Source organism: Sciurus carolinensis, chromosome 17 (assembly GCF_902686445.1).
Source record: "Sciurus carolinensis chromosome 17, mSciCar1.2, whole genome shotgun sequence".
NCBI lineage: Eukaryota > Metazoa > Chordata > Mammalia > Rodentia > Sciuridae > Sciurus > Sciurus carolinensis.
The window spans coordinates 50503646-50530075 of record NC_062229.1 but is presented as its reverse complement, the minus strand read 5'-3'; the positions used below and the strand labels follow the sequence as shown (position 1 = coordinate 50530075).

Below are 26430 nucleotides of genomic sequence, written 5' to 3'. Positions count from 1 at the left end.
ACTGCCATCCTAGTTCCTAGTGCTCTGTGAGTGTGTGAGCATACAATACATGCACACGCTGCCCTGCAGTTGTTCTTGGCACCCACATGACCTGACCTGGTGCTGGTCCAGCCCTCTCTGCTAGGTTTCATGCCTCATTGGCATTTCAATGAAGGAACTTATTCTTAGAGGCTGTAGAAAATTTCAAAGTGGCATTGCCTGAGTGCACCTCCTAATTGTGGTGCCTGTTCTCTGCCCAGTGGGAGTTACAAACAGCCTTTATGAAGTCAGATTTTCCTTGGAACCACTTTCAGGTGGCTATTTTCCTCCTGAGGATTTGTCTTATTAAGCTATTAGGGTGGACAATGGAGGCACGTGAGTGTCTGGGTGGCAGCAAGCTGCTCTGTTGAGACATGGGATAAAGTGCCATAAATGTCTTCCTTTATTTTATTGGCTTTGGCTCAAGCTCTTGGCAGGGTAAGGGGTTCTGGATAGCTATTGTGTACTGGGCTTCAGTTGCTGTGGAAAGGCTTTTTATTTCATAAGTACAAAATCTATATGCGAAGTTGATACATTTCTATGTAATTGAAGGTAATGTCCTTTTACTTACATGTTATGCTATGCAGTGTTTTTTAGTCTTGTGTTCTTGCTATCCTGGCAGTTTTTATTGATTGACAAGAGACAAAGGTGGCTTTTGATTCTTTCCAGATGCTAGCAAATTAGAAGATAGATCTATTGAATATTTTTGTCACTAAAAAGACAGGTTTCTTGGGTATTATCCTTCTCTGGGGTATATGTTCTTGCCAGTTCTGGGGTAGAACATACTCTAGTTCCTAAAAACAGTGAACTAACAGCTTTCTTTATTGTCATTGCTAAGCACATCAAAGATGGCCATTGGAAAAAATAATTTCTCTCAGTGTCTTTTACTCTCAGATTCTTATTATAAAGAGAGATGTGTATGGGAAAGCAAGAGAGATGGAAGATGTAGGAAGATGAAATCAATTGTCATAATTTGGCAGAGTTTCTTATTTAGATTCTATTTTCAAGACTTGAAGGAACATTTTAAAGCACTTTGGTAGTCATTGCAACCATTCCTAGATTGTGATTCCTAACCAAATGCTCCCTTGCTGCTAATTTCTTTTGTCAAAATGAAAACCCACTTACTCATATAACAATCTCCTGCATATTTAAAATAGTTAAATTCAGACATTTTTCCCCTCAGAGAAAGGATTTCCATTCATTTAACAGTTGTTTACCAAAAATGACCTATTTTATGAATTCAAATAATTTTCATTTTTTCCCTTATTTTTCTCTAAGTTTAACTAGTCTTTAAGTATAGAGCCTCAAATAAAATTCCTGTCCAAAAGTACTTGCCACTCACCTGCCCTATGAGTTGCCAAGGTATGAATGCCAGAGGTTTGGTCCTCAAAAGATGTGTGTATGTTAATACTTGAGAGAGTTCATTTACTTGATTTACACCAGGAACATGTAATGGGACAAACCTATGCTTTTAATACAGATTTCTTTTTCCTAGATTCTGTTTTTTTAGTGATGAAAGAAGGAAGCAGGCCCACCCACCACCTGTTCTCTGTGACAGCCACAATAATGAAAATACCCTCTTACATAGAGCCTGATACCAGCAGGGAGTTACCCCTACTGTGAGTCATTTGATGCCCACAACAGCCTGAAAGTGGACAGGGCAGGTGCCGCAAAGGCTCAGAAGTTAAAGGACTTACTGAATTTCATTGAGCTATATTAAAATTCATTCCTTTGACTAAGATCAGTATGTTTTTCTCCAGAATGAGGAAGGGATTCTCAATCTTGTCAGATTCATTGCCTCCTTTATAGAACTATTATGAATGAAATTCATAATTGAGACACATAAATTTAAAAAGAAACTATACTACAAAGGAGAAGCAAAGCAAAGTGATCAGAGAATACGTATTTCATTATATAAATGTGTAAGCATATCTGAACTAGATATAGAATGGAGTGGTTCAGTGGTTGTTCCTAAACATAGAATAATCATGAATACCCAGTCTGCAAATGGTGATACAGAAATGGTATATAGGTGACAAAAGAACATGTCACCACCAGAGCATGTGGTTTTCCAGCACAGTGAATGTTTGATAAGGTTCTGAACACAGCCAAATAAAATCTACGCAGTGGTACATTCTGGAAAATTAAGACCAGATAAAACCTATACAAAAAAGTCTGAGCTGGGTATGGTGACGCACGCCTATAATCCCAGTGATTTGGGAGGCTGAGGCAGGAGGATCACAAGTTCAAAGCCAGCCTCAGCAAAAACAAGGTGCTAAGCAAGTCATCGAGACCCTGTCTCTAAATAAAATACAAAATTGGGCTGGGGATGTGGCTCAGTAATCGAGTGCCCCTGAGTTCAATCCCCAGTACCCCCACCCCCCCCAAAAAGTCTTGAGTTTATTTGTAAATAAATTAGAGGCTAGTCTCAAACGTCTCAGACCATTACAAACCAGCTTTCATCTGTGCATGAACTATGGGCCATTCAGAAGTCACTGTCAGGACAGTCCTGTGTGCTGCAGATAATGGTGTGGTGGTCAGCCAACTCCCTGAATAAAATAGCCCTGATTTGTATTGTTTGCTGATTTCTGTGCTGTAACTACTCCAATGACTGCCTTTATACTACCAGGAGATACTGGCTCACAAAATTCCTGCAGATTTAACCATCGGTTTAGTAGGTGTCAGCTCTAGAACTTCACTAATTTTGTGGGACATCTGACATCTCTTTTTCTCCCTAAATGCCAGTTGGGTTCCCTAAATTGTTGTGACAACACACCACAAGTTTTCGAAACACCCCATCAGGAGCAGTTTGCCCCACTGAGAACCAGTGTTAAACTCTGGTGGTATTTCTGGTATAAGTGACCTCACCAAATAATTCCTTTACCTGGGTGGGTCTGTGTGAGACTCACTCCTGGTGTGATTTCTAGCTGCCTGTTTCTGATGCTCTGGGGAGAAGTGAGCAGTGTTGAACAGTATTGCAGTGCTGGTCTATTCCTGCAAAACTGATCTGACTGTACCCTGCCTGGGATTAGGAGGGAGACTCCAGTATACTTGTCAGCTCTGATGAGCCCAGAGCACCCTACATCATGACACTTGTTCCATCCTGCCTCTATTAGCCTTGATCAGAACACAGGAATACCACTTGGATAAAAGGAGACCCATACTCCAGAGCTCTCCTCTGCTGGAGTCCATTACCACTTTTTTCAACTTCATTACCTGAGAAGTTAACAAATGGCAGAATCACTGAAGCAAGTCCCCTTTTTTCAGTACTGGCGTGGGTGTGCAGTTTGAATCACAGAGGTTGGGCAACAAATGGCCTGCATCATGTACAAATGGAAGTAATTCAGAGTCCTAGGACAACTGAGAGCAAGCTATACAAATAGTCCTAAATAGTGATAAAAATGCAGAAGGTGGATTCGGTGGGTTTTATTAAAGTGGAACATTTTGTTTAACACCAGTACTATAAAGGACTAAAAGATCTTTTTCTTTCCTGTCTTAGTGTACACTTGACTCTGAAGTGGCTGTAAGAGTGGGTGGAGATTTCTTCTTTGACCCTCAACCCACAGATGCCCCTAGAAACCTTGTGTTGATCGCAGGAGGAGTTGGAATTAACCCCCTGCTTTCCATCCTGCGGCACTCGGCAGATCTCCACCGCGAGCGGGCAAACAAAGGAAGTGGATATGAGATAGGAACAATAAAACTGTTCTACAGTGCAAAGAATACCAGTGAACTCCTGTTTAAGGTAAGGGGTGGGAGATGTATGTTTCATCATTTGCTGTAAGCAAACTTGTGTGGTGGTGTTAATCATCCACAAACATTTCTTCTCTAGGTTCTGATTTCTCTGCAGGGGTTCAAGCAAAAGGCTTGCAAGGCTTAATAATGCTCAAATGAGAAATAACTGACACGTCTTATCCAGGACAATTAAAACTACTGGTGTTGAGGAGGCTCTTTGTTAAGGGACGGGATGAGGTGGATTTGGGTGGGAAGGAATCTAAGAGATCAGGTGACAGGAAAGTCATGATGACACTGTGAGTCTAGAAAAGTCAAGAGACCCACAAGTGGGCTCGTGTGTCACAGGAGTAGGTAAGACCTAGATTGTTTGGACCCAGCTGGGTAAATGAAACCCCAGCAGTTGCATCTGTTGGAACTAAGTATATTCCATGGAGAAGGCTTAGCAGCTGCAGGAGTGAACAAAAGAACAGAAACAGTTAAAAGACAACTGTGGTCAGTGAAACTGCTGCTTAATTGCCAATGCTTGAGAAAAAGGAAAAAGAAAAACTCCCTGAGAGTTAGTAATATGCTTGTTAGCATATTCAGATTTCAATTAAAGCCAAATAGCCCTCTGTACTCTGAATGCTCTGGCCTGCTAGGCTGCAAACAATATCTCTCTAAGTAGAGCAAGAGCGACAGACGTGTGTAGAATGTGAGTTGTGGTTCGGCATCAATGGTTGGGCCCATCTGTTTTGATTATTTAAAAATTGTAGTGTGACCAAATATATTTGACATTCCAGAAAAATATCTTCGATTTAGTAAATGAATTTCCTGAGAAGATTGCATGCAGTTTGCATGTTACAAAACAGACTACACAAATCAGTGCCGAACTTAAGCCATACATCACGGGTGAGTGCCCTAAAGATATTTTGACTGTCTCCATGCAGTTTTATGGTGGACAGGGCTGTCATTAGTTGGGCATAGATGCTTTATCGTTGGGAGTTGCTGACTGGGAATGTCACTATCGGGAATTGAGAAATGATTCATCAAGGAAAAATAAGGAAATACTTAGTTGGATTTTTGTACATCCAGGTTTCCTATTGTCCATGTTAAAATTTTATTTTTCACATATTTTAGGAAGCTTTTGCATCATCACTATACTGTGCATGAAAAACTTATATTTCATCCTTGCTGAATGGATTCCATTTGCTATTAATGATCATTTAAATTACTTGTGGTTTCCCCTGTTTGGAAGAATTTTGGTAAAAGTTTTATTTACTTTGCTGAAGACAGCTTTACATCTCAACCAAAGGCCAGTATTGGCCCTCTCTGCAGTATACTGTGATTAGCTTCCCCTAGGTTTAAGAATCCTGGAGATGTACTGAGCTTGAGTTACAGCAAGTAAACACTTTGCTGAGTTGTGGTTAATCCATCCTCATTTCAGAATACCAATAATGTCTGGCTTAATTTGGTGTTCATTCTGTTTTTTGGTAGAAGGAAGAATAACAGAAGAAGAGATAAAAGACCATATTTCAAAAGAGACTTTGTTCTATATTTGTGGCCCACCTCCAATGACAGATTTTTTCTCCAAGCAACTGGAAAACAACCATGTTCCCAAAGAACACATTTGCTTTGAGAAGTGGTGGTAGGGAGCCGGCAAAGGCGGAAAAAAGAAAGAAGTGAGATCCATTCCAGAGAGTAAGAGATGTTACTTTATATCTTCTGTGGCAAGGTGGATTTACCTCTACTTGAGTTGTCATAATTTTTAAGGCTTCGAACTAAATGACAAGCTGGAGAATAAAAGAAAAACTGGCTGACAGAAACTTCTTACAAAGACTTCATTGATCAAACTATTTTTTACTATATTGATTTTCTTTTATCAATAATTATTTATCTCAATACAGATGTTTCATTACCCTTATAAGAAAAATTGTACTTAGGTTTAATCATGAAATTGTGGGGTTTTGTGTGAACTGTAGACTATCTTTAAATTATTTGACAGCAATCCATATGTCTTATATTCAATGAACTTAGAATTTTAAATACATTCTTAATAATTTACTTTGAAAATTATTTTAATGCCTGAGTTAACTTTTACCATGGCCTGAAGCCTTATTTGAACATCAGAGCTGAGTTTGGAAATGGAAAATTAAGAAAACTGCTTTAGGGAGTTGAATATCTAGCATATTTGCTGACATCCTACATATCATGACCAGTTGTTAATTTTTTCCCTAGTGAAGCTCTTGATGTCTTAGCTCTCTTACTGCTTTAGGTGGCTTGTTTGGGACAAAGGTGTTGACTGCTGTGTTCCATGTTGAATCTGCCTTCCCAGACTGTCTGGCTGTGGGAGTGTGCATAGGATTGGTTAGGGAGATAGAGCCACTTAAAAATTCTGCTCCTCTGCTATTTATTTCCTTGTTTTTTCAGGGTTGTACCTGGCACCAGCCAGTACAGAACACATAACTGGCTAGATAACTGAGAGAAAGCAATAATGTTTTAATACCTTAATGGGGCAATTCCCAGAGTAGATGGAAAGAGTGGTATAGATTCATCCCAAGGCTGCTGTGTTGGAACTGCTAAAAAGCAGATTGTAATTCTTGCCTTTTTTTATTTTTAAGATTTTTTAAAATCCAAAAGAAGTTCATGGGCTGCCTGAGGGCTGGCCATTCTTTTTGTGACAAGAGGTCTTAGACCCAAGGCTGTCAACTTGGAGGACAGTACAGGGTGAAGGGAGCCTAGCAAGGAGACTCAGAAAGTGCTAGAGACTCGGAAAGCCCAGTTGAGATTCTGTTCTTGAGCTGATGAGAGAAGACAAGTTGCCCTTTCTTTGTTGTTGCAGCCTCCCAGGGACTGCAGGGCTTGAACACATAATTGGTGACCCCTGAAGGGGGCTGGCATCACCACTGTAGGCTCTGTACTGTTTTGAGTTTCATCAGGTTTCAAGCAGAGATTATTTGTCAATTACATTTAGGTACCACCTAGTGACTGGGGTATGTCCTGAGAAATGTGGTGTTAGGTGATTTCATTATTATATGGCCATCAGGATGATGCTTCACAAACTCAGATGGCTATGATATCAATTGTTATATGGTGAAAGTGCAGGGTGACTCATTGTTGACCAAAATGTCATTATGTGGCTCATGACTATTTGATTCAGATTTGAATTCAGTGGGAAGAATAGAGGGGCTTTTAGCCTGATGGGCATTCTGGGAAATGATCACCTGAGTTTCAGAGGTGAGGGGAATGTCAGAAGCTCTGAGCTGCCACAGGGAGCCCTGACTTACCAGTTGGATCCAAAGTGTCCTGGTTGAAGGCTAGGGTTGAGAGCTGAGTACTCAAGAGGCACAGGAGCACAGCATGATGACATTCAGGTGTGTGGGGTCTTCTTCAGGGGCTCTTCTGCCAACTGGTGAAGGTAGCTGGCAGGGGAGAGACCTGAAGGCACAGAGAAAGAACCCAGCCCAGGCCTCTGCGTCAGGAGTGGAGGTACAGGCTGAGCATCCTCTCTACAGCAGGGAATAGGAGCATAGCGGGAGTTTGCTCCCTGCCTCTGTCCAGCCAGCACCATGCTGTGTGCCTGCTGTTGTCCGAGAGCAAGGGCCAGCTGTCCTGGAGATCCCAGCTCTGCCTGCCACCCTGCTGCGGACTCACTGTCACCATCTGTGAACTGCTGAGATGGGCCAGGTCTTGACCTTTGTTTGCCTGCAGTGTTGTTCCTTTCAGCTCTGTCGTTCCCATGCTCAGTGCTGAATATTGTTTTCTGCTCTGCTGGCCAAGAATGTCCTATTGTCCTTACCTGCCAGACCAGTCCACTTGTCTTTGGTACTCCAAGTGAGCAGACCATAGCTAGGGTGGCTTGGAATTTATAGGGTGGTTACTGAAGAGAATAGACTAGAGCAAGCCCCTGGGCCAGGCTGCCCAGGTTCAAATCTCAACTATACTACCTGCTATGTAGAGGACCTTGAGCAACTCACTGAACTGCATTGTGCCTCACTTAAAATTACCAACTTGCAGCTACAGGTGAACAGGCAACATAACTACTACCTCCCTCAGGACTGTTACAGGGATTAAATATGATCACATGTAAAGTGCCATGCGAACACACTGCATGGGTATTTTTCATTATTAATTTGCTGTTCCTTGTCCTATTCAGAAAGGATTTCAAGAGGCCTGATGACTTAGTATAGTAATTTGTAATTATCATATGGGTAGGGATCTGTCATTTAGCACTATACGTAGCACATAGTAGGTACTTTATAAATATTTGTTATGTAACGGTCTGCACAAAGACGAGCTGAATTAAAGGACTCATTAAGGATCCTTTGGCCCTGTGAGTTTGTGAAAATGTTTCTCATGACAAGAAATAGGTTAGTATGAGTCTTGCTCAAATTTTAAATGTTGGTATGGTCACCAGTGTGCATTAGAAAAATGAAACAAGTACTTGGCCTTCCCTAAATAGTTTACCCTCACAGGGGCTTTCTACAAGGCAGGGTGAACATCATCACCAATAGGATGTCTTCAGTTGGTCGCAGAGCCTGGAGATGTTCACTGGGAGCCTGATTCTGTTCAATAGCCTCTACTAAAAAAAAAAAAGAAAAATTCCAAGCATATACCATAATAGAGGAGATAGTAGAGTGAATTCCCATGCATCCATCCTCCAACTTTGGTGACATAAATTCTTCAATGTGTATTTCTAATAGATACAGCACCTCAACATGACCATAATGGAATCATCATACTCAACACAGGTCACAGTGATTCTCTTCTATGATCCTCTGTGTTGCATACCCTCTGCCCCTTACTGGCCTCGTGGCCTCAAAAGTCCATGGTTTGGATGTGAGGTGTCCCCCAAAAACTCATATGCAGGAAGGTGTTCAGAGGAGAAATGATTAGGTTGTAAGAGTCTTAACCCAATCAGTGGATTAATCCCTGATGGGATTAATGGAAGTGGTAGGGTGTGGCTATGGGGTATATATTTTGTGTCTGGAGAGTATAGTCTCTCTGCTTCCTGATCACCATGATGTGAGCTGCTTCCCTCTGCCACCCTCTCCTGCCATGGTGTTCAGCCTCGCCTCGAGCTCTGTGGAATGGAACCGGCCTTCTATGGACTAAGACTAAGACCTCTGAAACTGTGAGCCCTCAGATAAACTTTTCCTCTGTAGTTATCCTGGTCAGGTCATTTAGTCACAATAGCCAAAAAGCTGACCAAAATAGTTCCTATGGCAGGAAAGATGAGTTCTGACCCTTAACTTGGCAACTGGAAACCCTTGGTGATCTTGATAATGTGGATGGTAGAAGTAAAAACCTGGGAGTGGATTTAGGAAGAGTTGGGAGAAGAGAAATTATAATGAGTGAGCATGAATAATAGTTTTGAGGGATTTTATTGTAAAGGAAGTAAGAAGATGGAACCGTAGCTGGAAAGGAAAGTGGAGTCAAGAAAATACCATTTATTTTACTTGTTTTTATTTTTAAGAACTTTCTTATTGGTGCATAATAATTATACAGAATAGTGGGATTCATTGTGGCATATTCATACATGCACATGACATAATGTGAACCGTTTCATTACCTCCCCTTGTATTCCACTCCTCCCTCTCCTTCCTCTATCCTGTTGTTCTGTCTAGACATTTTCATGTGATTCCTTTTTTTTTCTCTAGAGCTCCCACATATGAGAGAAAACACCCAACCCCTGACTTTGAGTCTGGTTTATTTTGCTTAATGTAATGCTTTGCATTTCCATCCATTTTCTTGCAAATGACATAATTTTTTCTTCATGGCTGAATGAAACTCCATCGAATATATATACACCCCACATTTTCTTTATCCATTCAATAGACAGACCTAGGCTGGTTCCATAACTTGGCTGTTGTGAACTGTGCTGCCATAAGCATGGGCATTTATCTCTACAGTATGCTGACTTTAATTCCTCAGGGTAAATAGCAAGGAGTAGTATGGCTGGATCATTTGGTAGCTTTAGTCTTGAGGAACCTCCATACTGATTTCCATAGTGGTTGTACTAATTTAAAGTCCCATCAACAGTGTATAAGGGTTCCATTTCATGACATCCTTGCTGACAGTTATTTGTATTCTTAATTATTGCCATTGTCACTGGAGTGAGACAACATCTGCATAGTTTTCATACGCATTTCCCTGTCTGCTGAGGTTGTTGAACACTTTCATATAATTGTTGTCTGTCCTTTTGAGAATTGTGTGTTTAGTTCATTTACCAATTTATTGATTGGGTTTGATTTTTTTTTTTCAGTTTTTTATATATTCTGGATATTAGTCCTCTGTCAGAAGAGTAGCTGATAGATTTTTTCCCATTCTGTAGGCTCTCTGTCCACGCTATTAACCCAGTGAGTCCCAAATTTTCAATTGCAAATATTTCAACAGAATTGACACAGGTGCATTAAAATAGAATGAAATCATAATCTAGAGTTTATTCTTTATTGTCATTAAGAACAATAGTGCAGATTGTCCTATAAATAGGACACTGGTACAGTATAGTATATGTGTAAATGTATAGGATAGCTTATATACACATGTGTATATCACACACGTATGTAAGCCATCCTGTAAATGGGACATTGGGCAAATATAAACATGCGATATAAAAAGTGATTTTTAATGATGTGTTCAACAATGTGGTGGAAAGGAGCAAAGCACTTCAAAGGGTTGCAGTACATTTTTGTAATATGTTGTTGGTTTCGCACAACGTGGCTTATTTTGACGTTGTTCTTGCCACTTGAGAATAATGCTTCTCATGTCAAATCGACATCTGGGACAATAGGTCTGGGAGTATGACCTTTCCTGATGGTTTCTCCGTACATTGCTTTAGGTACACTAAGCACATGTCTCTTTTTGAGATCTCTCTTGTCTTTGTTCATACATCTTGAATAATCCTTACATTTATGATGACTATATCAATTATTTGTGCAAAGACCAATACCATTTTTACCTCTAATAGACAATTATTTGACTACACAAAGACCATTATAATTTTTTACCTCTAATAGAAGTGGACTATTTGGAAACCAGTTGTGTTTGTCCACATCACCATTGAAAAAGTTAGACACCCACTACCTTTGGTTGAGGTATATCGATTTTACTTTTTTTTTGCATTTTTGAACTTTGCCAAGTGGTTCCACCGTATTATAGGTTGTTCCAACAATGACACGTTTGTTATCAAATCATTTTGCAATGAGAATTTCATTATTTGTATTGAATTTGTAGCATTTGTATTGAAATTGTAGCTTGCATTTTCATCAGTGTTGTTGGTTTCAGAGGACCCTTGTTTAATCTGGTTTTTTTCCCTCATGGTGCCCTTAGCTTGGCATTCAGTGTTTTGAAGGTGTACCAAGTCATAACTAGTGAATAGGTTGTCAAATGTGAGTGTGATTGTGGATTCTCTACCTTTTCAAACAGGTAAAATGACCTTACTCTCAAGCAAAAGATTATTGTTGGATCCTTCTTGAACACTTTTTTCCCTCATACAAGTTAAAGTCAGAGCAATATCCCTGTATTCTGCACAGGGCCCCAAATTGTAGCTGAATCGCATGGGCTTACCTCTTATAAATTGTTTCAGTGAGTTTTGTCCATAACATGATGATCATTTCACCCACTGTCAAATATTCTTCAGAGATGCCAAAAATTTACCAGAGATTTTATTTTTCTGAAGCATTCAGAATAAATGTTTTCTCTAATATATTCTTCAGAGTGTGAAAACACTAGTCACAACTTGTCAGCAAATAACCACAAAGAGCAACATGTTAGTGTTTGTCAGGTAGTAACACATGCAGTACAGTACACACTATCATGAAGTATACGTTGTCCCAGTGTCCTGCTTATACGACAGGTAACTTTGATCATTTGAAATACAGTAAATTCCTTGAAATAAAATGAGAATCTAGTTCTAGAAAATGCTTTCATGAGTGCATTTCTTCAGTTATGCATGTACTGTTTTGTTCAATTGAACATTTAGTAAAAGTAACTTTTGAAGTAAAGTTTGTCGTTTTCACAATGAATTTTAAAATATTTCAGCTGGGCTGGATGGCACATGCCTGTAATCCCAGCGTCTGGGGAGGCTGAGGCAGCAGGATTGCAAGTTCAAAGCCAGGTTCAGCAATTTGGTGAGACACAAAGCAACTTAGATGACCCTGTCTCTAAATAAAATGTAAAAAAGGACTGGGGATGCGGTTCACTTTTTAAGCACTCTACCTTCAATCCCCTGTACCACCGCCCCCACCAAAAATTCAAATACTCTGTTACTTTTCCCAAAAGAATGGAACTCTAGAAACAGTATTTGTTTCAAAGTTACTACAGGTAGTAAATTTTCTGTTTTTTTTGAAATAATTGTCCAGTATTTGGGATGATGGGACAAAATTTAATAGTTTCCTTTGCTGTGTGAAGGTTTTTAATTTGAAGCCATTCCATTTATTGATTCTTGGGTTTATTTCCTGAGCTTTATGAGTCTTACTGAAGAAGTCATTGTTTGTTCCTGTAAAATTGTTAGTGAAAAAAAAAAAAGCAAGGTGGGAAAAAAAAAAAAAAAAAACTTAGTGTTTCACCTTTTTTCTTCTAGCACTTGTAGAGTTTCTGATCAAATGCCCAAAACTTTGATCCATTTTGAGTTGACTTTTATGTAGGGTGAGAAATGGGATTTAATTTCATTCTTCTACATATGGATATCCAGTTTTCCAAGTGCCATTTGTTAAAAAGGCTGTAGGCTCTTTTCTCCCAACTAATGTTTCTGGTGCCTTTGCATCTGGGTTTGTCTCTGTCTTCTGTTCCTTTGGATTACTGTTTTTATACCAGTACCATGCTGTTTACTTTTTTACTGAAGCTCTGAGCTGCAATTCAAAATCATGTACTGTGATACCTCCTGCATTTCTCTTTTCAATCAGAATTGCTTTGGCTATTTTGGGTCTTTGTTCTTCCATATTAATTTTAGGACTTTTTTTTCTAATTCAGTGGAGGGTATCATTAGTATTTTGATTGGGATTACACTGAATCTGTAGATTACTTTTGGTAATATGGTCATTTTAACAATATTAATTCTACCTGCCCATACATATGGGAGGTCTTTCCATTTTCTAATGTCTATTTCTTTTTTCAGTGTTCTGTAATTATCTTTGTAGAAGTCTTTGACCTCTTTAGGTAGATTATCCTATGTTTCTGTTTTTGATTTTAGAGCCTTTGTGAATAGACTTGTTTTTCAGATTTCTTTCTAAGCAGGTTCATTATTTGTTTATAGAAAAACTACTGATTTTTGTATGTTGATTTTTGTTTTTTAATTCTCCTACTTGCTGAATTTATCTAGAAATTTTCTGGTGGAGCCTTTAGGATCTTCTAAGTATAGGATCATACCATGAATAGGGATAATTTTACTTTTTCTATTTCCCCCTCTTACCCAATCCCTCTGGATAAAATTGCAAATACTATATTGAGTAGTGAGAGCAGACATCCTTAACTTGTTCCTGATTATAGGGAAACATTTTCAGTTTTTTCCCATTCCACATGATTTCAGCTTTGGGTTTGTCATATATACTTTTGTTAGACTTCTGTATCTTGTTTTTTCAGGGATTCGTCATGAAGGGGTGTTGCATTTTGTTGAAGGCTTTTTCTACATCTGTTGAGAGGATCATGTAGTTTTTGTCCTTTATTCTGTTTTTGTGGCATATTTATAGATATAAAAATGTCAAACCATCCTTTGCATCCCTGGATGAAGCCATGTTGGTCATAATGTATGATCTTTTTGATGTGTTCTGAATTCAGTTAGCAAGTATTTCTTTAAGGAGTTTTGTACCTGTATATATCCATGGATATTGGATATATAAATTTTATTTTATTTTCTTGATGTGTCTTTATCTTTTAGTATCAGTGTGTTGTTGGTTCTGTAGAATGGGTTTAAAAGTGTTCCTCCCTCCCTGTTTCTCAAAATAATTTGAAGAGTATTGGTGTTGGTTCTTCTTTAAAGATGTGGCAAAATGTAACTGTGAATCTGTCTAGTTCAGGGCTTTTTGCTGGGAGCTTTTTTATTACAACTTTTATCTCATTGCTTGAAACTGGTCTGTTTAGATTTTCTATAGGCTCTGGTTCCAACTTTGTAGGTCATGTGTGTCTGGAAATGTATTAGTTTCTTCTAGATTTTCCAATTGATTGGAATATGGATTTTAAAAATAGTTCCTAATGATCTTCTGGAATTTCAGTGGTGTTTGTTGTAATATCCCCTATATTATCTCTGATTTTATTAAGTTTTTTTTTTTTTTTTTTTTTTTTTTTTTTTTTTTTTTGCGGTACTGGGGATCGAACTCAGGGCCTTGTGCTTGTGAGGCAAGCACTCTACCAGTTGAGCTATCTCCCCAGCCCTTATTAAGTCTTTTTTAAGGGGCTTATCAATCTCATCTTTTCAAAGCTAACTTTTTATTGATAACTTTAATACTTCTTAAAAAAATCTGTTTTATTAATTTCAGCTCTCATTTTGTTACTTCTTTCCTTCTGTTGGTTCTGGCATTGGTTCTTGTTTAAGACCTTGATGTATCATTATGTAATGTACTTGAGATCATTCTGATTTTTTTTTTATGCAGGTATGCATAGCTATAAATTCTTCTCTTAGAACTACCTTTACTCTATTCCACAGGTTGTATTTCTGTTCTTGTTTGATTCTAAGAATCTCCATGTGTTTGTGTAGTTTCTGTAGGGTTTTTTGTGGGAGGGAGGTTGGGTTTTTTGTTTTGTTCTATTTTTTGCTGTTGATTTGTAATTGTATTCCATTATGATCAGATAAGATGCAAGGAATTATTTCACCCTTTATCTCTAAGACTAGCTTTGTGGCCTAAAAGATGATCCATTTTGAAGACAGTTCCATGGGCAGCTGTTGTTGAATGAAATATTCTGTAGAAGTTTGCTAAGTCCATCCATTTGATATGCAGTAAGTTTTCACTTTGTAGTATCTTTGTTGTTTTATGTCTGGATGACCTGTTAAGAGAGGTGTATTGAAATCACCCATTGTTATCATATTGAGGACTAGCTGAGCCTTTTTGTTGAGTAGTTTGTTTTATGAAATTAGGTGTGCCAACATTCAGGGCATAAATATTTACAATATTCTTCTTGTTGGATTATTCCCTTTACCAATATGCACTGACCTTCTTTATCTCTTCTAATTTTGGCTTAAAATCTGTTTTGAGACTAGCTGTTCCTTCTTGTTTTTGGATTCCATTTGCATGGATTACTTTCCATCTGTGAATGTCTTTGCCAGTGAGATATATTTCCCTCAGGCAATATATAGTTGGGTCTTATTCTGTCTTTTTTAATTGGAGAATTAAAGAGCATGTACATCAGTGTTGTTATAGCAAGAAATATATTACTTCATGACATTTTATTTCTAATGTTTGATTTGATCCTAATTCTCATTTGCTTATCTATTCTTCTAATGAGATTCATTCTTTCCTTACCTCTCGTTGTTTTTATCTTCTGTGTGTGGGATTCCTTTAAGATCTTTTTCAATACTAGTTTAGTGGTCATGAATTCCTTTAGTTTATGTATATCTTGAAAAGTTTTTATTTCTTCTTTAATTATGTAAGATTTCCTGAATATAGCAAACTAAGTTGGTAAATATTTTCCTGCAAGGCTTGAAATACATCCTCCTGGCCTTTAGGGTTTCTATTGTTATTCTAATTGGTTTATCTCTGTAAGTGACCTGTCATTTCTTTCACAGCTTTTAAAATTCTTTGTGGATTTTTGGTATTTTAAGTGTAATGTGACATGGGGAGTTTCTTTTCTGCTTTTGTCTATTTGGGGTTCTACATGGCTCCAGTATCTGAATTTCCATCTCATTCCCAAGGTTGGGAAAATCTTCTGCTGTTATCTCACTGAATAGTTATCAGTATCACTAGCCTGTCTATCTTTCCTTCAATACGAGTGATCCTTAAGTTGGATTTCTTGATGTTTCAGAGTTCTTGAGTATTCTGATTATAGGATTTTTGTTTTGTTTTTATTGCCTAGTGTTCAGATACCTTGACTTGAAGGCCTGAAATTCTTAGACTTACTGATATCTTATTAAACTTTCAATTGAGTTTTATTTGAATGAGTTTATTTCCAGAATTTGGTTCTTTCTCTCTCCATTGTGATACTCTTGTATAACCTACATTTTCTCCCTTAGTTTATTCCTTAGGTCATCTTTTAGTTCATTCATCATTTTAACAGTCAACATTTTGAATTCTTTATTGGGCATTTTTTCTACTTTGTCTATGAGATCAGTTACAAGTGTTATGAATTCTTGGGGACATCTTGTTTTCTCCTGTTTCCTATATTTCTGTGTTATTTGTACATCTCCTGGAATGGATCTATTCCAGTGTAATATGAGGAATTTTTAGTGAGCTGCTTTCTCTTTACCATGTGCCTCAGGCTGTCAAAACTCCCACTCAGTGTGATCATGGTGCTGTGTTCGATCCCTAGAACCATTCTGAGATAATGATCACTACTGTGACCACCAAAAGCAAAGCTATATGCCAGTAAATCTTGAACATATTGAAAATGTTTTTCACGACTCCATTAATCTAAAAGTGGAAAAGGAATAATGCTCGAATATAGAGTGAGATACTGTGTATTAAAGTTACTATTAAACTATATAGGGCATGAAAAGGGGTGGGGAGAAAAAAATGAAGGGGGCAGAGATGCAAGAAAAGGGAGGAGAGTATAAAAATGAGCAGGGAGAAAAAAAGACTAAATCCAATTAACATTTAAAACATTAAAAAATAAAGTTGGATAAAGGAATGAAATACCAAATCATGGAGGTAACCTGTCACATCAACACTGAAGATAATATCAGTGAAATTTTTTTAAAAACTGACTGTTAGAGGGTCTTTAAATTATTCCTTGCTCAACTATTTGAAAAAATGCAGAGGTTTCTTATTGGACCATTGGGACTTGAATCTCATCAGGTTTTGGGGTGGGAATGTTAGTAAATGGTCACACCTCAGCTTGTCCTCTTGAGTTTCTCTAGGTGTAGAGGGAATATCCACATCAGTCATTTTTACTGTATTGGGAAGCTATATATTAAGTTTTTCCCTGTCTAGTTGAGGTTTTTGCTTCAAAAACTGTACAGAATTTTGTCATCTAGTCTGTCCCTACAGACCTTATTCCACTTGCCTCTGACATGAATCTGGTAGTCTCCCTCCATTTTTTGGTATGTCCAGATACCTATTAGCTCTTGGGTCAGAGAAAACATCCTGCCTGTGGCCTAGCAGCCAGTTCTCTACCTGATTGGGACTGCGATCTTGTGTACCTACCTGTATAAATGCTTTGTGCACCCAGCATTGTCAAAACAGGTGTGAGTTCACCTGTATAGTTTAGGGGGTGTGGATCATGGCAGCCCATAGCAGAGGCATGGGGCAGTGACCCTTGGCTGGGGTATGTTTGGTTGCTGGCTTCTGAGGCACATGTATTGCTGATGGGCTCCATGTAGCTTTGGTGGGTCACTGCTGGGACCCAGTAGTGGCCAGCATCTGGGGCACACACATCTGTGGGCTGCTTTTGGGGTAAGTGTGGCACTGTTGGGGTGTGGGCAGATTCTGCCAACTGTTGGAGTGCTTGTGGTTGCACCTGCAGTGTCAGCAGCCTGGTGCTGTGGTGTAGTTGGTGGTGGCTGGTATCTGGGGCATGAATGTCTGCAGATGGCTTCTGCTGACTGCGGGGGTGGCTCACTACTAAAGCCAGCAACAGGGACTTGTACAACTGTGGCCAGTAGCTAGGGCACTTGCCACTCCCCAGGTGCCACACTAAGAGTGACTTGCTTTCTGTTCTGCACCCTGTTCCTCTTTGCAACATTACAGGAAGGGAGGTTTGGCAACCTACATTTAGCAGGGTTCCTCCTGCCCAGATTACTCAGCTTGTTTCAGAGGCCTGCCTTATGATAGTATTTGCTCTAGGTGATAATTTTGCTCTAGTTGATAGATTAACTCCTTCCAGCATGGCAGGCTTAGGAATGGTCTCTACAAAATGGCTGCTTGCCACAGATTTGCACCAGCAATGTGAGATAAGCTGTGCACTTCTCACCAAGTGGCTTTGCAGCTCCTGTCTCTGCTTAACAGTCTTTCTTTTCTATGGTCATTGTTTCTCAAGTATACTTGTTGTCTCATCCACAGCCCAGTTGTGCCAAGATAGTGGGGTAAGTTGGAGAAGGGCCAAAGAAAGTCCCCAGAGACAGTGTGTGAGATGGTTTACCGGGGAAGGCTTACAGGAAATCAGTGACTGCCCCAAGAAGAGATCAGTGGCAACAGACCAAACAGATAGCACCTCCATCCCTCCAGGTGCTTCACCAAGCTGCTATTCTCCACCCCATGATGTTTTTGTCCAGTGGTGGCTGGCTAGGTGAGTAACACGTGCCCTCTGCAGTGCCCTCAGTTTCATGCCCGTCCTCTCTCGGGGGTGTTATATGTTAGGCTGCAGAAATAGTGACATCTTCAGCATTAGCTTGCTTATATGACCATCCCAAGAAGCAACTATCATGCAGGAGCGTAGCTTTCCACGAATAACACTAACTTGCCCTAGTTTCCAGTGTGCATGAGAAAGCTTGTGTCCTTCATAGTATATAGTAGGCCTTTCTTGGCCCAGCCATGCTTTCATTGTTCCCTCAACTTGGATAGGTTTTTGGGAACAGAAACCTAGCACTCAGGAACATGCTGCCCTGTTGCCCGGGGGATTTATGGACAATACTACTTGTCAGCTTTGCCTTTCCCTTTTCTTCTTTGTTACCCCTACCCCGCAGCCCACCCTGGTGAGGGTTAATGAATTCTTTTCTATTTTGTTTTAGTAATCAAAATTTGAGTCCAAGTGACTGCCCAGTATTGTGTCTTAGCACATTCCCTGTTACCCACCTCTCTGATCAGTGTTCTCACTGCTTAAATTCCAAGTTGTGGAAGGGTTGAGATTTGCTGCCTAGTTCTACTCTTCCATCTTGCCAAACCCCTATTTGTTGTTTTTTAAACTTTTTATTTTGAAGTAGTTTTATATTTAAAGAAGAGTTGCAAGATTCACAAATACCCTTCCCCCAGCTTCTCCAAATGTTAACATATTTATCAAAACAAATTAACAGCATAGTTAAATTGGTACAGTATTAACTTAGCCACAGATTTAAGATAAGAGAAATAGACCAATTGTTTAAAAACTGAGTCATTCAGTGGGAATCCAGTTTGGGAGATAAGTTTTTCTAGAGATGAAGAATTGATTAACTGTCATTTATTGATCATCTATATGCTGGCATTGAGGAAAGTATAAGACAAAAGTTATCTTGAAAAGTGAAATACCTTGATAAACTATTTTTAATGAGGCTAAAGAATGATATAAAGTATCTTCTGTGAAGTATATTACTGAAAACATTTCAAAAAGATTAAAAACAGATGATCTGGAGAAAATGTGTTTTTGGTACCTGTCAATGGTTAGAAGAGAAGCTGTGGACATTGGATGACTGAATAGTTGGAGTGATGGCATCATTAGGGGTAGAGGGTAGGAGGGGGCCGTGGGAAAAGGCTGCACCCAAGCTTTGCAGACAGTGCTTAGGAGGGTACTAGGGTTAGGGCTAGTTATACATGTGTGCTTGCAGGTACAAATACTTGCCTGTGAACAGTTGACTGCTAAACGATCCAAGTCTCTGAGAACTTTTTTCTTTCTGAATGGAAAATAGCAATTTCCTTCATTCCTGGTATTACAGATGATCATATGCTGATACTTTAACCTGAGAGCTGTTATTGCATTTTTACTTTAAATCAAACTGAAGTATATTTTTCTCATCTCAGAAAATAGATGTCTTTAATATTACTCTTCCCTAATATGCACGTAATCTGTCAGTGTGGTGATGACATATAAAGATATCTACTAACCCATTATCAAATCAAGGCATCATTTAAAAATGTTCTGTGTCTAGGAATCCAGACTTTCCCAGTTGCTGATTGGCCATCTTTATCCAGTCTGTTCAGATTTCTTAAAATGCTGCAGGAGCCTATTGGCCTGACCTAGTCCTTTTTCTCATCCATATGTTCCATTTTGGTATACTCGAGCATAAGATTTTTTTTACTTTTTTTTTTTTCTTCTTAAATTACCTGATAAATATGACCATAAATTAAATGATATGAAAGTAGGAACTCTAAAACGATGAAGCCCCTTCTCCCTCATCTCATTCCCATCTCATTCCTTCCTGGAAGAAACCTTTATATAAAGAGTTTGGTAGGCATCCATTTAGACATTTTACAGTAGATTGTCCTTGTATAATACCTAGCTGTATGTGCTTCTGTGTATCACCCTTTTAACACACTCCACATTATGGGTATATACCATAATGTACTTAACCGTACCTCTGTGGCAGACATATAGATGTTTTGCAGTTTGAGATTAGTACAAACAGTATTGCAGCAAATTTGTTCATATAAATTTTCTACATGTATTCCTATAAAATTACTGAAGTGTCATTGCTGGTAATGACTAGAGTTGATTGCCAAATTACCCTATAAAATGCTTAATTTATATTCTCGTAAGTTATGAAAATGTCCATTTCAAGCCAATAGTAGATACCCAATAGATATGAAATAGATATTTCAGTCTTCAGATATTTTTTCCCTAACCTGTTGAATGAAAAATGAGCTTTTTAGATTAACTTTTTAAATTAGATTTTGGATTTTTTTCCATTGCATTTTTTACCTAATGTTTTCTTTTTGGCCATTTGTTTTTTTGAGAATGGTGTGTTCTTTTATGTCCATTTTAATCTTACTGCTTCGAATTTCCTTATTAAAACAGCTCTAATTCTTTGTTTATATATATATATATATATATATATAAAAATTAGATATTTTTGTCTGATCTGTTACTAGTCCCTTGTAACTAATACCAAAAATTTAAATTGATAGTCTTTGCCCTTGGATTTTTTTGATATTTTCTTTAGATAATTTATAGATCTTTAATCCACTGGGGATTAATTTTTGTGCTCGAAAGGAATAGGGATCTGACTTTTTCCGTTGACTCTCCAATTTCCCAGCACCATTTACCAAATATTCTGTACTTTCCCCAGTGATTTCAAATGCTTCCCTTATCACATACTAAATTCCCCCCAATAGATTTTCCCTCTAGACTTTCCACTGTTTCATAGACCTTACTTTGCTTTGATATTATATTTAGTTTCTTAATATCTACTTTTATGAGTATATATTACATGTTTTAATGGGATTCACTTTGATTTTCATACATGCATACAGCATGCATTGGATTTCCTTTTACCCTTAGCCCCCTGTTTTCCCTTACTCCCCACTCTCTGGCACCCTTCCCAGTTCCTAGTAATCAGTAGTCTACTTACAGGTTGGGTTTTTTAGTTTCATGTATGAGAGAACAGTTGTCTGATCTCATATCTGGTGTGGCTTGCATAACATGATATCCTCCACTTCCATTCTTTCTGGCTGAATAATGCTCCATTGCATATATATCCCATGTTTTCTTTATCAATTCCTCTGTTGACGGACACCTAAGCTGATTCTGTATCTTAGCAGTTGTAAACATAGTGGTGCAGTAAGCATGGACATGCAGGTATCCGTGTGCTGACTTCATTTTCTTTGGATATATACCCAGGAGTAGTATAGCTGCTATAGTTTGGGTTTTTGAGGAACCTTCATACTATTTTTCATAGTTGCTGTACTAATTTATATTTCTACCAATAGTGGCTAAGAGTTCCTTTTTTCCACATCCTGGCCAGCATTTTTTTTTTTTTTTTTAATAATAGCCATTCTTACTGATGTGATAATGGGATCCCATTATAATTTTGATTTGTATGTCCCTGATGTTTAATAACATTGAGCATTCTCCATATATTTATTGGATTTCTTCTTTTGAAATGTTTGTTTAGATCATTTGACATTTTTAAATTGGATTAATGTGAGCTGCTTCCCTCTGCCACCCATTCCCACCATAATGTTCAGCCTCACCTCAAGCCCCAAGAATGGAGCCGGCCTTCAATGGACTAAGACCTCTGAAACTGTGAGCCCTCAAATAAACCTTTCCTCCTCTATAGTTGTGGTAGTTGGGTCTTTCAGTCACAGCAGTGTAAAAGTTGACTGAAACAGTCTATTTGTCTGTTTTTATGCCACTACCCTGCTGTTTTGTTACTATGACTCTGTAGACCATCTTTAAATCGGTCGTTATTGTGATTACTCCAGGCATGTTCTTTTTTTTTTTTGCTCAAGACTGCTTTGGCTATTTGTCTTTCCTGCTTCTGTATGAATTTTAGAATTTTTTTTTCTATAAAGAATTTCATTGGCATTTTGAATGGGGATCGTATTAAACCTGTAGATCACTTTTGGTAATGTGGACATTTTAACAATATTCTTCCAATCTATGAACATGGATGATCTTTCCATCTTTTAGTGTCATCTTCAATCAGTGTTTTTTGATTTTTAATTGTAGAGGTTTGTTACTTTTCCCATGGTTTCTGGCTGGGCTGGGGCGGGGGGAGTCTATTACTAATGGGATTGCTTTTAGGATTTTTCTCAGCAAATTCATTGTTGGTGTACAGAAATGCTACTGATTTTTGTATGTTTTGTGTCCTGTTACTTTATTGAATTTCAGTTCTAATAGTTTTTTAGGTAACATCTTTAGATTTTTTCATGTAAAAATATAATAGCATATGCAAACAGGAGTAGTTCGACTTCTTTTCCTATTTGTATGCCCTTTTTTTTTTTCTTGCCAACTTCTCTGTCTAAAATTTGTAGTACTGCATTGAATAAAAGTGGTGAAAGTGTATACTCTTCTTGTAGAGGAAGTGTTTTCAGTTTTCTCCCATTCTGTATTAATGTCGACTGTGGCTTTGTCAAATGTAGCCTTACTATGTTGAGGTATGATCCTTCTATACTCATCAGGGCTTCTATCACAAAGGGATGTTGAATTTCATTCAATGCTTTTTCTGAACTAATATTTTTCTCCTTTCTGTGTATGCAATGTATTATGCTTATTTTGAATTCCTGGAATGAAACCAACTTTATCATAGTGTTTATCATAGTGTATTTGACATCTTGTCAAATTCAGTTTGCTAGTATTTGGTTAAGGGTTAGTGCATCTTTTTATGTTGTACTCTTGTCAGGTTTTGATCACAAGGTAATACTGGTCTCAGAATGAGTTTGGAGGGATTTCCTATCAATTCTGTGGAGTAGTTTAAGAATCATTGGTAAGATTCAGCAGTGAACCCCCCATCTTTAACCCTGGACTTTGCTGGGAGAATTGTATTACTGATTCAGTCTCATTATTTGTTATTGGTCTATTTAGGTTTCTTATATATCCTTGTGGTTCAGTTTTGATAGGTCATATATGTTCAGAATATCTATTTCTTCTAGATTTTTACTTGTTAGCATATAATTGTTCAAAATAATCCCTGATAATCCTTTGTATTGCTCTGGTGTGAGTTGTTACCTTTCTAAGTTTTATTCATTTGGGTTTTATGTCTCTCCTAGTCTACAATTTGTTTCCTTTCAAAGAATGAACTCTGGGTAGTTAAGACTTACATCCTTGAGATGAATCATGAAGTGGTCTCAGGTGCTTCTCTTTGATGCAGGCACTCAAACTACCCTCTTAGTACTGCTTTTGCTGTATCCTACAGGTTTTTTTTCTCATTTTCAAGGAATTTTTAAATTTCCTTTTGACTTCCTCAGTGACCCACTGTTGATTCAAAAGTGTGTTGTTCAGTCTCTATTTGTATAATTTCTAAAGTTTCTCTTATTCATTTCTAGTTCCATTCCATTGTAAAAAAAAAAAAAAAATGAAACAATTATATCAAGATTTGGAGGTGGGGCTATTGATTTCTTTTGTGACCTAATACATGGTACATTCTAGAGAATGTTCCATGTGCTATTGGAAAAGTATATTCTGCAGCTGTTTACAGGAATGTTCTGTAAATGTTAAACCCATTTGATCCATAATATAATTTATCTCAAATTTTTTTTTTTTTTGGTCTGGAGGATCTACCCATTGGTGAGTAGGGTATGAAAATCCCCTGCTATTATTATATTGGAATATCTTCATCACTTAATGTCTAATTGTTTTATAAAATTAGGTGCTCTGCTATTAGGTGCTTAGATTTACACTAGTTCTATCTTGATGAATTGGTCCATTGACTGTTATATAGTGCTCTTTGTCTCTTAAAATGTTTTGTCAGATATAAAAAACTACTGCTGCCTGCTTTAGGATTCCATTTGCTTAGACTATCATCTTCTCAGTCTGCCTTTACTGGTGTTTTTTAAATAATTTTTTAGTTGTCAGTGGACTTTTATTTTTTATTTATTTATATGTGGTGCCGAGAATCAAACGCAGTGCCTCACACATGCCAGGCAAGTGCTCCATCACTGAGCCACAACAGCAACCCCATGGTGAGTTTCTTGTAGGCAGCATGCTATTGGATTTTTTAAAAATCCATTCAGTCTATCTTTTAATTGAAGAATTAAGTTCTGTTTACATTCAGCCTGTCATTTTGATTTTCTTCTATTTGTTCTGAATATTGTTTGTTCCTTTTTACTCATTTTTTTGGTTTATTGAAAATGTGATTGTTTTGTGCATCTATTCTAATAAGAGTTATACTTTCACATGCTATTGTGATGGTAGTTACCTTTCACTTATGGATGTAAACTCACATGAGCATCTTTTGTAAGGCTGGTAATGGTCATAAATTCCTATTTTTGCTTATCTTGGAAAGTCTTTATTATTTTTCTGTAGGCTGCCCTTGCTGGGTGAAGTAATCTTGGTTGGCAGTTATTTCAGGACATCAGATACATCATTTCATGCCCTCATGGTATATAGGCTTTCTGCTAAGAAATCTGTTAGTCTAATGGGGTTGCCCTTCTGTTGTGACTTGGTGCTTTTCTCTTGCAGATTTTAAAATTCTTTTCTTGTACTTTTGACAGTTTGTCACCATGGCATATCATAGTAATCTTTTCTGGTCATGTCTGTTGAAATTCTGAGAGTATCTTGTACATGGGCATCCATGTCTTTCTCAAGATTAGGGAATTTTTCTGTGCCCCTAACCTTTATTTCTTCCTCTTCTGATATGCCAGTGATATAGCCATTTAACGGTGTCCCAAAGGTCTTGAGTGCTGGGTTTTTCTTTTCTGAATGTGATAATACAAGGACCTGTCCTCAAGCTCTGATCATCTTTCAGTCTTTGTTCCACTCAAATCTAGTTTTCTGTTGAGACTTTCAACTGAATTTGACTTATTCAGCTCTCCATTTCCAGGATTTGTTTGGTCATTTTTCAGAATCTCTATTTCTTGGCTGAATTTCTCATTCAGATCCTGCACTGTCTTCCTTATCTGCATTTTCCTGGATCTCATTGATTTTTTTAAATTATTCTTTTGACTTTATCAGGCATTTCATTCATTTCAGTGTCTTTGCAGTCAGTTACTAGAGAGCTTTTTTTCGTATTTGTTCTTCACGTTTCTATCACTTTTGTGGGGTGACCTTCTTAGCAAACAGCTTTCTTCCGAATATGCGTCTTGGGATATTGATACGTTATGCAATGCTGAGGTTATTTCCAGCCGGGTGCCTCTGTGTAGTCTGTCTATAGCTTGTTTGGCTGTGTTTTGGCACACAGAGTCAGACAGTTCCACCCTCTCTGTGGGTCACACAAGTGTGTGGACACTCTAGCAGTTCAGGGAGATGCAGTGCAGACAGCAGTGTGTGGGTGCACCCTGGTTACTCCTGCCGTGGGAGTGGTGGCCTCCATCTGGTTGAGGGGGTTTTCCCAGGCATTGATGATAGTGGCTGTTACTTGAAAGGGTCTCTGGCACTAGCTGCTCCAGTAATGGTGAGATGCCTGACAAACTAGATAGTTGTGCAGGCCCCGGTGTTGCATGGGGAGGAACCATAGCTCCCTCTGCATGACACGCACATCCTTGCTTTTCAGCAATGTGCAACAGGCAAGGTACAGAGAGGTGACTGGTGTAGGTGAGGTTACAGCAGCTGTAGTGTTCCTCTCTGCTGTTTCTGAGTGTGCCTGTTCAGGAGCAGGACCTCAGAATCCACTATCCTTGCCTGGGGGTGGGACATGGCTGGGGGATGGAACAGGAGTGGGTCCAACCAGGAAAAATTCTATGGGGTGCTTCCAGAAGCAAGGGAGAATGGAATGCAGCTGACCCCTGTTTCTCTCTTTACCTAATTCTTAGGTTGTGCACCCACAGGATTGGGTGACGGCCACAGTTGCTCAAGACTGCTTCAAATTGGTTCCACTGCTCTCCTGCCCACAGGAATCTAAGAGTTCTTTTTCTGAATTGTTAGTGACAGGCGCCTGTGCACAGGGCCGTGGGAATCATGTGGGTAACTGTCTGTATCCTGGCACCAGTGTGAAACCACACATGCCTGGCAACACGTGGACTCAGAGTGCAGACTCCCCAACTTCCCAGTTCTTGAGGGCAGTACTATCCTCTGAACATCTGTCCCCTGCAGTGCAACTCTGTCAAGAGGGTTTGTGTCAGAACCATTCTATTGAACCAAGTTTGGTTCTTGAGGCACCTACCTGCTGAGCCCGTGCAGTGAAATGTCTGTGGGGTCCTAGAGGCATCTGACCCCCAGAGCAGTACAAATTCAGAAAATAGGTCCTTTCTAAAGATGGCTCCTGGTTACAGCCTCTTGGGGGATGATAGAAATTCCTTTTCCAGAGCCAGGCTACTATGCAGATTTCAGGTT

At 38.5% G+C, this 26430-nt stretch overlaps 1 protein-coding gene across 2 annotated transcripts in view; it reads left to right on the top strand.

Moving 5' to 3' along the window:
* The window catches only part of Oxnad1 (oxidoreductase NAD binding domain containing 1), a 37599-nt gene extending 28952 nt beyond the window's left edge, over positions 1–8647 (top strand). Inside the window, exons 7-9 of one of the 2 annotated variants that reach the window (XM_047532398.1) lie at positions 3518–3760; positions 4530–4638; positions 5224–8647. In XM_047532398.1, the coding sequence (XP_047388354.1) occupies positions 3518–3760; positions 4530–4638; positions 5224–5378 (507 nt within the window). In that variant the 3' untranslated portion in view covers positions 5379–8647. The remainder of the gene's footprint in view (positions 1–3517; positions 3761–4529; positions 4639–5223) is intronic. The other variant, XM_047532399.1, reaches the window with a different exon arrangement.
* The last annotated feature ends 17783 nt before the right edge of the window (positions 8648–26430 follow it).